The sequence below is a fragment of the Otolemur garnettii genome, unplaced genomic scaffold (genome assembly GCF_000181295.1).
Source record: "Otolemur garnettii isolate 467f Iridium unplaced genomic scaffold, OtoGar3 scaffold00014, whole genome shotgun sequence".
Lineage (NCBI taxonomy): Eukaryota > Metazoa > Chordata > Mammalia > Primates > Galagidae > Otolemur > Otolemur garnettii.
In genome coordinates, this window is record NW_003852409.1 from 24096912 (window position 1) to 24109890 (window position 12979).

General features: G+C 35.1%; 1 protein-coding gene across 1 annotated transcript in view; it reads right to left on the reverse strand.

The window, feature by feature from the left end:
• RAB14 (RAB14, member RAS oncogene family) overlaps positions 1 to 12979 on the reverse strand; it is a 30055-nt gene that overhangs the window by 5454 nt on the left and 11622 nt on the right. Inside the window, exons 2-5 of the mRNA XM_023510569.1 lie at positions 11100 to 11158; positions 9658 to 9711; positions 8322 to 8499; positions 4040 to 4106 (exon numbers count right to left, since the gene is read on the reverse strand). Of these exons, the coding sequence (XP_023366337.1) occupies positions 4040 to 4106; positions 8322 to 8499; positions 9658 to 9711; positions 11100 to 11151 (351 nt within the window). The 5' untranslated portion in view covers positions 11152 to 11158. The remainder of the gene's footprint in view (positions 1 to 4039; positions 4107 to 8321; positions 8500 to 9657; positions 9712 to 11099; positions 11159 to 12979) is intronic.

A 12979-nucleotide genomic window follows, 5' to 3' on the forward strand; every position in this document is an offset into this window, starting at 1 on the left:
AAAAAAAAAAAAAAAAAAACAAATCTGTATATGTATAGTTATGCATAGGGGGTGTAAAGAGGTGGGAGGAGGCAAAGGGGGCAACACATATGCACTAATTTCAAATCCAAGGCAAAATGTCACACCTACTATACCCACTTATACAACTGGAGTTAGGCCAAAGTTAAAGGCAGCTCTGCAAAACTGTAGGAAAAATTTATGTTGCTTTAAGAACTAGCAAAAGTGGCTTGGTGCCTATCGCTTAATGGTTAGGGTGCCACCCACCTACACAAAGGCAGGCAGGTTCGAACCTGACTGGGCCTGCTAAGCAACAATGACAACTGCAACGAAAAACAGCCAGGCGTTGTGGCAGGCGCCTGTAATCCCAGTTAGAGTCCCAGTCTCCCTCAGTTGGGAGACTGAGGCAAGAAAATCACTTAAGCGTAGGAGTTAGAGGTTGCTATGAGCCGAGACACCACGGCACTCTATGGAGGGAGACATAGTGAGACTCTGTCACCAAAATAAATAAATAAATAAATAAAATAAGAACTAGCAAAGGCCTTTTGTCTTTGAGGGGTGGAGGTTATGGATAAACTGTACGAACACAGAGGGTACCAAAAAAATGTATACACATTTAAAGAAAAGATACATTGGTAGGTAACAAAAGATGTATACAAGTCATGTTGAGCACCTCTTGTAATTACAGAAGTCAAATGTGACTTGAGTATGACAAATTTAATACACATTTTTCCTTTCTTAGAATGAATACAAATTGGGGGGGACACCATCTAACATCAACTAGTAAAACTGCCCTCCTCTCCTTTCCCCTTCCAAACAGATATGTTTAGCTACTTTAGGAATGGATAGTTTTGACTGAAAATGTGGAATTATACCTTCTGCATCTTCCACTTACAAAAATTTTTGTCCAATTAAAAAAAAAACCAAACCATTTTATGGTGGCGCCCGTAGCTCAGTGGGTAGGGCGCCAGCCACATACATACACTGAGGCTGGTGGGTTCGAACCTGACCTGGGCCTACTGAACAACAATGACAACTGCAACAGAAAAATAGCTGGAGGTTGCGGTGGGTGCCAGTAGTGCCAGCTCTCAGGAGGCCTAGGCAAGAGAATTGCTTAAGCCCAAGAGTTTGAGGTTGCTGTTAGCTGTGACCCTGTAACACTTTACTCAGGATGATAGCTTGAGACTCTGTCTCAAAAAATACAAACAAACATTTTGGCTATAAACCTTCTGCAAGTACAGTTAAACAGTACAATGAAAGTGAATATTCCTCAATCAGTGTGGATAAGTACCTACTATGGAAGGAAAGAAATTTTCATATACAGTCCACTGGTCTTTTAAAGAATAAAGCGGCTCAGTGCCTGTAGCTCAGAGAGTAGGGAGCCAGCCACATACACCAAGGCTGGTGGGTTCGAGCCTAGCCCAGGCCTGCTAAACAACAATGACAACTGCAACCAAAAAATACCTGGGCGTTGTGGCGGGCCCCTATAGTCCCAGCTATCTGGGAGGCTGGGGCAAGAGAATTACTTAAGCCCAAGAGTTGGAGGTTGCTGTGAGCTGTAATGCCACAGTACTCTACCGAGGGCAAGCAATATAGTGAGACTCTGTCTCAAAAAATAAATAAATAAATAAATAATAATGACACTTAAAAAGGTAATCAATTTGTACAAAATCAAGTCTATAAAATCAGAAGGTAATCAATTTGTATACAATCAAGTCTATAAAATCAGAGTGGCCTACTGCAGTGCCACTATAACACAAGTACTCAAAACAAGAACTATTGCTTCCCCTCCCAATTTACTATGAATTTCCAAACTTGATTCCTATCTCCCTATAAGGGGAGACATAAAGCAGCAGGCTAATTACACAGAGATGCAAAACATGCCAGCAACAAAATGCGAAAGTACATAGCTTCTACAAAGGCAACCTTATAGTACACTCTCAAAGCCAGGAAACAAGCACTGGTATAATCTATAGCCCTTATTCATATTTCACAGTTTTTACATGCTCTCATGACTATGTGTACAGTCAATACATGCAATAGTATCACAGGTATAGATTTGCATCATCATAGTCAGGGTACAAAATTATTCCATCACTACAAAGAAACTACTTTATGTTGCCCTAATCGCACCACTACCACCTTCCACCCCTATTGCTAACCCTTGATAACCATTAATCTATTCTCCATCTTGACAACTGTGTTATTTTCAAAATGTTTTATAAATGAAATTATAGTTTATAGAGTCTTTTCAGATTGTCTTTTTCTTTTACTCAGTCTAACATCCTTGAGATCCATCTCAAATTGTTGCATGTATCAATAATTGATTCCTGTGTATGGCTGAGTAGCATTCCACCATATGGATGTACCAGGTCATAACCATTCACCTGCCAGTCAGTAGCCAGCTGGGCTGTTTATATTTCTGGCTATGCATAAAAAAAAAATGGTATGAACATTCATCTATAGGTTCGTATATACATCTACAATGGGTTTAATGTGATAATGGAAATGAAAGTTTCAGGCACAGTCCCCTATCATAATAAGCAAACAATTGTTAACTGATTCTTAATATGATTAAACTGCTGTTCCCTGACAAAAGCTAATCATACCACTGATTACCTATTTCCTAAATCAGGTCTCTGCTAAGTGCTGGGGGGATAAAGTGAAGTGAGCACAGGCCTTGTTCTCATGAAGCTCAGTCAGTCACAGATGAAGTGCCTTTCCTCTCCTCTTCTTGGAATACCCTCAACATCTACTGTGTTTCCCTGAAAATAAGACCTACCCAAAAAATAAGTCCTAGCAGGACTTCTATGCATTTGTTAAATATAAACCCTACCCGATAAGACCTAGAGATGGGCATAGCTATGCAGCCATGCCATGCATTTCAGTGCAGAGACATCCCCTGAAAATAAGCCCTAGTGTGTCTTCTTGAGAAAAAATAAATATAAGATAGAGTCTTATTTTCAAAGAAACATGGTACTGAAACCTGGGCCGTGCCTGTGGCTCAGTGAGTAGGGCACCGTCCCCATACTGAGGATAGCAGGTTCAAACCCAGTCTGGCCAAACCGCAACAAAAAATAGCTGGGCATTGTGGCGGGCACCTGTGGTTCCAGCTACTTGGGAGGCTGAGACAAGAAAATTGCCTAAGCCCAAGAGCTGGATGTTGCTGTGAGCTATGACATCACAGTACTCTACTGAGAGTGACAAAGTGAGACTCTGTCTCTTAAAAAAAAAAAAAAACTGTCAGGACAGTTTATGTGGTCGTGACAAAAACATCTACTGAAACCTAACCCACCCCACCTCAATGACCAGATCAAACACCACTCCCCTATAAAGCTGACACTAATCATCCTGGGGACACTGCACAGCCCAGCACTGTACCAGTCACTCTACTTAGAATTCATCTTTCAGTGTGCTCTGCAGCATAGTTATCTGCATACTTACTGATTCTCTCCCTGCTTGACTATTAATTTCTTGGGATGAAGGACCAACGTTTACCTTTGCACGCTGCAGTCCAGCAGAGTGGCTTGGCCTTTAAAATCTCAATAAATAACTTCTCAGTCTGGTTAAAAAGGTAGTTTTTTAAAGCATGGAGAATCCTTTTTATTTATAATTGACATTTGCAATGAACAAATCATAGATTCACATGCAGTTATAAGAAATAACACAGGGAGATATCTTACACACTCTGTATAGCTTCCTTCAATGGTAACATTCTATGAAACTAATGCAGTGCCCTTTTAAAACTGTAATTCCAAAAATTAATAAAATTCAATTAAAATTTCAGATTTCACAGCATCTGTATGATATGAGACTACCATATTCATAATGTTTTTTCAAACACAAACAAAAAAATTAAGTATAATAAAATGCAAAACCTAGGATATTTAGACTGAAAAACATGTTAAATTTTCTTTAATTGAAAAATAAAGATTTTTCTCATTCTTAGTATCTAAGTACAAAAATCTCACCAGTAAATGGCTTTCCTCTGGGGTTAGCTTAGATCTTAATTTTTTGTATAATAAGATGTCACTTAACTTACAGTATTTGGATTGGTGAGATTCCTTGCATCTGTCAACCAGCTGCTTAAGTGGTTATATGTACTTCTTCTGCAAAAATTAAAGTTTAAATTTGTGACTGCCACATAATTGTCATTTAACAGAAAAGAAACTTCAACAAATATTTAAAATATATATTTTAATCAAGAGATCTTAGGAGTATTCTTGCTTTAACTAATTATTTTGAAAAACAGTTGTGAATACTATCAAATACTTTCAAAAATTTTGCCAAACCCATTATTTTTAAATAAATAACTCAATATCCAACTTTGCTAATTACATGTCACAAATAATTATTTACATTTAAAAAGCACATCATAAACAGACCAATACACAAGCAATGAACAACATAGAAAACTGTTAGAAAATCCTACACTGAGAATTTCCAAGCTTAAGTCAAAACTAAAATTAATTTTAAATCATCCAGATTTTCAATCACTAAACAGAGACAAGGCAGTACCAAAATGCCTAACAAATAACACATTCAATAGAAAACATTTTTCTATGACTTTAAATTTTAATTTTTGATTATAAACCAAGATAGTCACACTATTATAACCTGGCACATGATTCGCCTTTCCTTAATAATTTAAAAAGTAAACTACAACCACATAAAAACTGGCTTTAAAAAGACATTTAATACATTTGACTGGAAATTCAAGTACCCAGACACCAAAGAAAAGTTTATCCTAACTTTGAACTCTTACTTGCCAGGCAGCTAAATCAGTTGGGTTTCAGACTGTCCTATCTCCTTTCCCCCTTTAAAAACACACAGGCTCATTTGCACTAGCCAAGTAGGCCCTAGGATGGCAAACAAACCCAAATAATCAACAATATTATACAAAATAGAATCTACCGAAGGGGTCAGGATAACAAAAAAAGTTAAAAATGTTTCTGATTTATAGACTCAAGAGAACATTAATCCATCTTACTTATTTACCACATGACAAAACAGAAGACCATAAAGATTTAAATGATGTCAAAGCCAGGCCTAGAGCCTTTTTTACACGTACCATGTGTCCTCCAACTGTTGTTAGCTTAGTCATAATTATGAATATATTGCATGCCTCCAGCTGCCAACACTCACATGAATTTCAAAATATTTAATCTTTTCCCAATGACATGTGATAAGAGCTCATTTCTCAGACCCTTTTTAGGTACTTTATCATATTATGTATATAAATCTCTATTTAAATGTCAAAAACAATGCCATATCAAAATAACACTCCCCCCCCAATGTTTCAGAATTTTCTAAATAAACAATGGTCTAATATCATCTGCATTTATTTTTTGTAAAGACATGATCTTGGCATGTTGCCCAGGCTGTTACTCTGGCCTCAAGCAATCCTCCTGCCTCAGCCTCCCACAGTGTTGGGATTACAGGCATGAGCCACTGTGTCCAGCCTAAATATCATATTTAAAAACCACAAGCCTTATCACTGTACAATATTTGTAGTACTAGCATACCTTGATTTTACACAAATATGTTTTACTTCATGAACAAACCTTAAATAAGTCCAAACTTTATGCTGATTTTGATGAATTTAAAATTTCAAAGCTGGCAGGGAAAGTGAGATAAACAGAAAAGCCTTTGTAAGTACTGCAGTATCAAGATCCTGTAAACCACATTATTTACAGGTACCATAAACTTCTGTCAATGATTCTGGTAACTTAAATATTAGTAACTTAAATTTCAATTTAAAATATTATTGTGATAATCTTAAATCTGTAAATAAATATTCATTAACTGGTGGTACTAATGCTTAAAAAATGTTAAAATACTCCCTAACATTGGTGTGGATGTTAAATACATCAAATGATATGGCAAAAAACTACCATGGCTATGCTCTCAATTTAGAAGAGCACCCTGTAATAATTAAGAGTCAATGCCAAGAATAAAAAGAATTACACTTGTACATATGAAAAATGTCAGAGATTAAAAATAGAAAAAAAAAAACTGGTGTCACAACTGCAACATCAATGTCACTATAAAATATCACCAAGTCAAGAAAGTATCTATCTATAAAGCCTGAAGTACTTTTTTCAGTTTTTTTTTGTTTTGTTTTGAGAATCTCACTTAGTCACCCTTGGTAGAGTGCTATGGAGTCATACCTCACAGCAACCTCAAATTCTTGGGCCCAAGTGATTCTCCTGCCTCAGCCTCCTAAACAGTTGGACTACAGGTGCCCACCACAACACCTGGCTATTTTCAGAGATGGGGTCTTGCTCTTGCTCAAGCTGGTCTTGAACCTGTAAGCTCAAGCAATCCACCTGCCTTGGCCTCTCAAGTGCAGTAAGCCACTGCACCCAGCCTTTTTTTTTTTTCAGTAAGTTTTATTGAGATACAATGAATAAATATATCATAAGACCTTTTAAAATAAATATTTTTAGTATAACTAAAGTTGTACACTGATCACCACTATATAACTCCATAACATTTTCATCACCCCAAAGACAAACCCTGTATCCATTATAATTGACTTCCCATCCCTAGCAATCCACTTTCTGTCTCTATAAATTGGCCATAGTAAAGAGCATTACGGCTTGTTTTACTCTCCTTTTCCCTGAGACCACATTTCCTAAATGAAATCATACAATATGTCCCTTTTGTGTCTGGCTTCTTTCACTTAGCATAATGTTTTCAAATATTATCCACACTGTAATGTGTATTAGTACTTCTTTCCTTTTGACAGCTAACTAACACTCCATTATATGGATATATCACATCATGTTTATCCATTTATTGAAGGACATTTCAGCTGTTTTCAAATTAAGCATTTTTGATGACTTGAAGAGACACAAATTTTACCAAAAGCCATTTACCATGCTTAAAAGGTATACTTAAAATAAAAACAAATACATTTTAAGCATACATCACTAAATTTAAATTTTTTAAAAATGCATGGAGTTTTTAATTATGTGACTTTTTCAGAAATGCATTCTTCACTTTTTAAAATGAGATAGTTCTGTAAAGGTAGCCAAGTTCCTTAATAGTCTTCCGACTATTTCTGTATTTCCTACTATTTACCAATGTTACTAATTGGCCATAGTGAAGAGCATTAAGGCTTGTTTCACTCTTTTTTGCCCTGAGACCAGCCAATTCTAGAACTTAATGAAACTTTAAGCACTATAATTATAGCGACTTTATTCTAAAGCATCCCAAAGTACATTCCTCAATAAAATAAGCTTAGGAAACACCAAATTAAACAAAGTTAAGTAGAACTTCTCAGGGTCTTAATATGCTAACTTGCATTGTGACACTTCAGGAGAAAAACAGTATAATCATTTCTCAAAAGGAAATATGCCTGAAAGTCTAATTATCACTTGGTCCCACTCACCCATCTCTACCCCCAAAGAGTCATACTGCTTTTGGCTGGTGCTTTGCATCAACATGAAAGGTGATTCAGTTCATTTTCTACCTTACAGAAGAAAAACAACACAGAGTCTAATGAAGTAGCACAGTTTTCCATGTTTTCCAAAGTTCAATCTTTACATAGAGTATAGTTTTGTTTCTTTATATCAAGTGCTTTAAGTTTCCAGCAACAGCTATGTTGAAGTAAATTTAATCCTGCCACATGCAGTTATTTAAAGTCATTTTAATCCATTTTAGGACAAAATACATTTAAGGAAATAAGCAATTAAGTATGCAGACACCTTCAGATGCACACAATATATATGGCACATCTCCTGGGTGCAGGACACAGCAGGGACCTCACCTAACAAATACAAACATTGTAACCTAATCATTTGTACCCTCATGTTAATCTGTAATTAAAAAAAAAAAAAAACCCAACACTATCAGGTGCCAAGCACAGAACTTTCTATAACCTCCCATGCTGGATAAGCAGATATAATTCTTTGCTTGGCCTTGTTTTGAGAAAGTATAAACTTTAATACTAGAGACTGAATACAGTAACTTCCCAAAACTTGCTTTTTACTGGTGAAAAAAACTGTTATGTATAAAGTATTATTTCTCCTCAAATAATTCAGCTTATGCTGCTTTTCAAACTATACTGTTCCACTAGCTCTATCCAATATCTCTCTAAAGTTTTTCAGTCATACCAACTTTCAAAAAAGAAAACCAACAAGTTTTATTAAGTTTTACACAGCAACAACTTATTGAGAAAAACCCCACAAAACCCAAATAAGTTCATTTGTAGTCATACAATTATAAACTAAAGAATTGCCTAAATCAATTATCTTAAAAACTGCCCAAAGTAGATTACTCCCCCAAGTATGAAGGCTGAAAAATGATTCATCTCTTACCTAGTGATATCATACACCATAAGAGCTCCTGCAGCTCCTCTGTAGTAGCTTCGTGTAACAGCCCTAAACCGCTCCTGTCCTGCTGTATCCCAAATCTGCAGTTTGATTTTTTGGCCACTAACTTCGATTATTCTTGTACCAAATTCAACACCAATTGTGTGAGGACAATCAGCCATAACTGTTAGGGAAGAAAAAAAATATGTCCCAACTTTCAGAAAATTTCCAATTAAAGACTACTGAGGAAAATTCCACTGAATAATTAAATGATTTACTAGTACTCATGGGCTATAAACAGACTAATGCTACCACCGGAAACAAAGACCCTGAAGGTCGGACAGAAGTATGACTGGACTAGAACAAGGATCAGCAAACTTCTGGAAAGAACCACACAATAGACATCTCTCAAGTTCTGTGGGGCCAAATGGTCTGTCAACTACTCAACTGAAACAGGCAATGTGACTGAATTTGGTTCTCTGGCCACAGTTTGATAAACCCTCAACTGAAAGAATCTCCTGAGTAAAAATAAGGATTTTAATGAACTCTTCCCAATATCAATATTATATATATTTAGCCTTCTGACAATCATTACCTATAACGAATCAATCAATGACTTGGACTCTGGGTGTTGTTAGTCAAATTTTTATCCAAGAAAATATTAACAGTGTCTCAAAAAAAAAAATCATGCTTAACATATACTTACTAAACAATGACAAGTTATGTATGTTTAAGTAATAGGACAAATTAATTACTCCTTTCCCTATAACTAGGCCATTTATACTCTAAACCCACTATTCTCCAGTACAAGCACACAGAACATGCTGGACTCTTCATAAAACATTACAACAAAAATGCCAAAGAAATGAATTCAATTATATAGGAATGTTTTCAATTACATATTTAGCCTATTAGTTACAATGAATTGGTCCATTTCTCTATCAGTATTTCGAAATAGTATTATTTAACAAATGATACATGCAGCAAATTTCCCAGTAAGATAATCAATTTCTGTTAATAGAAAGAAAATAAAAAAATTGAGTTTGACATTACTCTATGTATTTTTAAAAACTTTACATTTTTACCTTCAAGAAATCTAAACAAGTGAATATGATTACAGTATAATGTGTACAAAAGTCAACACTCTAAAATATACTGTTATGTCATTTCACTTGTACTTCTGTTAAAAAAAAAAAAAAAATCACTGCACCTAATGAGAAAAGTGCAAAGGGAAAGGCTATATTTAAATGCATAAAGCACACTGACAACAATACTTTTTAAAAAGCAGAAACACGTTGATAAAGAAAACTATTAATTGTTTTAACCCACATGTTGAACTTACATTTTTTTTCTGTAAATTGATGAAGCAAGCAAGATTTTCCTACTCCCATGTCCCCTGTTTAAAAAAAAAAAAAGTTTCAGGTAACAATTACATTCCTTAATCTTACATTCTCATAATTATATGCCATGATTGCTATACCCGCTACTGTATCACAAGTTCCTGGGTCACAGAGTAACTGTATTTCCCGACTTTATAATGGATTCAAAAGATCTTAGGTCAGTTTTTCACTGTTACATACAAATTGACTTTTCTCAATCTTCAGCAGTGATAGAATTTGATTGTAAATTATATGAATAAACAGCCACCAGGTGGGAAGTGCTTTTTTTTTTTGAGACTGAGCCTCAAGCTGTCCCCCTGGGTAGAGTGCCATGCCATCACAACTCACAGCAACCTCCAACTCCTGGGCTCAAGTGAGTCTCCTGCCTCAGCCTCCCAAGTAGCTGGGACCACAGGTGCCCACCACAACACCCCGCTATTTTCTGGTTGCAGCCATCATTGTTGTTTGGCCGGCCCAGGCTGGATTCGAACCCACCACCTTAGGTATATATGGCTAGCACCTTAGCCACTTGAGCCACAGGTGCCAAGCAGTGCTTTTTAATAAAAATATGGTTGTAATGGTATTTTGAACTTTGGCTTGTTTCAAAGTTTTGTTTTATTTTTTTCCCTTCACTCAAGCATAGAAGTAAAAGGCTTCTAAGAGTGACAAATGGGGCAGCATATAACAAGCATAAATAAACTGAGTTTTAGAAGCCTGATTCACTAGGTCCCTGTTTCATCTCATATTTCTTACAGAATTCCACAGAATTAAAGAATTTGCATTTCATGAATAAACGTGACTCTAAAACTACACCACTTTTAACCCTTAATGAAAGAATGTTATAAAGTCATATAAGTTCAACATTAAACTGTTCCAATGTGAAGAATTCACCGAAAAGCATGTGACTTTTAAATGTATTCTTACAACTATGGTTGGATAAATACCATTAAGACTTTTAATTTGAGAAAAATCTTAAAATTTAAGGGAAAAACACCAGTTGAGGGAAATGTTTTATGTATATTATACAACTCATGCTGAATTAAAACAATATTCTCCACCAAGTTTTTGAACCAGAGGGATCTAAGGACTTTCATATTTTTGCAATGTTTCAGTACTACCAGAACATTAATCTCATTCTCAGTATCAATAACCCTTTAAATAACTCTCAAGAACAACCAACATCAATCACATCATAAGACACCCAGCACTGTACTACAGAAGTACCTGGGCCACAATGCAAAAGGTACAACGTTAATGCAAAAATAAATCTTATTAAAGGAGATTTAGTCTGACAGTCAGAAAAATCACTCCTTCAGAAGTGGTACTGTTTAAAAAGCATTAGTATATGAATATTTTGTGTGTGAACCTTCTTTGTGTAACAATAGTATAAGTTAAATAAACTTACCAATAATGATATATTTAAAGATGTAAGAGTAGTTGTATGGTGCAGTTGCCATGGTGGCACTAAAAACAAAGAAAACTGTGTTACTTCAGAAGGAAAGTATACACAAGTTATTCAAACTAATCACTGCTATCCTTTTAAGATATATAAGATAAAGCACACTGAATACAAACAAAATGTTGGTTATATTAAGTCAAAATAAAATTGTATTTGCCAAATTGATCAAATAAACAAATTCTCTTAGATGAATGATGCTTTAACATTCTCATGCAAGATCCATAGGCACAGTGTCTCATGCCTATAATCTCAGCACTTTAGAAGGCTGAGGTGGGAGGACTGCGTAAGGCCAGAGTTCAAGACCAGCCTGGGCAATATAGCAAGATCCTATCTCTAAAATAAAATAATTAGGAGTTAGCCAGGCATGGTGACCCACCTACTCTGGAAGCTGAGGAAGGAGGATTATTTGAGCCCAGGAGTTGGACGCAACAGTGAGGTGTGAGTCCTGCCACTATATTCTAGCTTGCGCAATAAAGTTAAGACCTTGCCTCAAAAATAGAAAACAACTAAAAAAGAGAAACTATTTACATCTCAGCAATTCCAATATTTCATTCTAGGAAATATTCAATAAAAAATATTAATCTGGAAAATTTCAAACAAAAAGTATCTTTATAAATTTAAGTTAAACAAGATTATGAATAGTCTCGTCTCCCTCTAAATTTCCCTTCTCTGTTAACTGATGAAGTGAGTTACTGATGGCATACTTGTTCAGAACTCTGATTTTAAAGAGTTCACTAACTGATTTTAAAAAGAAATTACTAACTTATAAACACAAAACAACTTACTTTTTACTTCATATCAGCAGTTACTAATGCATTAAAGAAAGAACAATGATAAGACTTTCAAATAAAATTAATGTTAGAATTAAACTGAATCATAAGGAACTGTTATTCCTATCAGTAAGTCAGTTATTATTGGCAATTTCCTATGGCTCAACCTAATAAAGGACTTGCATATTAACAACATATTAGGTGCTTGCTATATACTACTCTAGGAGCTGAAAGAATTAATGCCATTAAATTGTATTTGTGGTTGTTAAATTTAGAAGTATATGTATTCACTGATCACAGCCCATTTCTTACCATGAGATAGACTTAATGTGAGAATTCTATTCTACTTAAAAAAAAAAAAACCTCTCCAATTTATTCAAATAAATGCCTTGAATGTGTCAGACACTGTGCTAGGTGCTAGAGAAACAAGAAGTAAATTCTAATATTGGCAATAACTTCTAACAAACTTTATTCTCAAGCTAGTGTTGGTTCACCTTCAGACAAAAGTTCTTGTATATATTTAGACTTAGCCCCCCATTTTTAAAAATTTGTATTATTTTTTAATCTAGTTTTTACTTTGTGTATCAATGTCACCTTACACAGCCAGACATTTGATATCATTGGAGACATTTATTTACTGAAGTTACTACCTTACTATATACCATATTTCAAGTAAAATTTCTATAACCAATAAAATTTAACCTACAGAAAAAAATATGTATTTAAAATAAGTGAATTATTGTTATCAGGGAAGAGAAAGTTGTTAATTACAAGAAAGTACTAAACAAGTACTTTACACAGTCTTCTCACATAGCTGTTATGTATTATATTGAGCAAAAGTAGATGCCTTCCTACACATTTCAGCTTGGCATGTTCTAACACATTCATAATCAGTCTTCTGCATCACAGAAAACTCCCTTAACCAGTTCTTTCAAGAAAAGGAGTTTTTCGGGTTAGATTAACTCCAATTCTGAACATTATAATGATTTTATTCCCTTTTCCAGACATAAGCACTAAAAACTTTGGTTTGGGGGGGTTTCTCTGAGACAAAGTCTC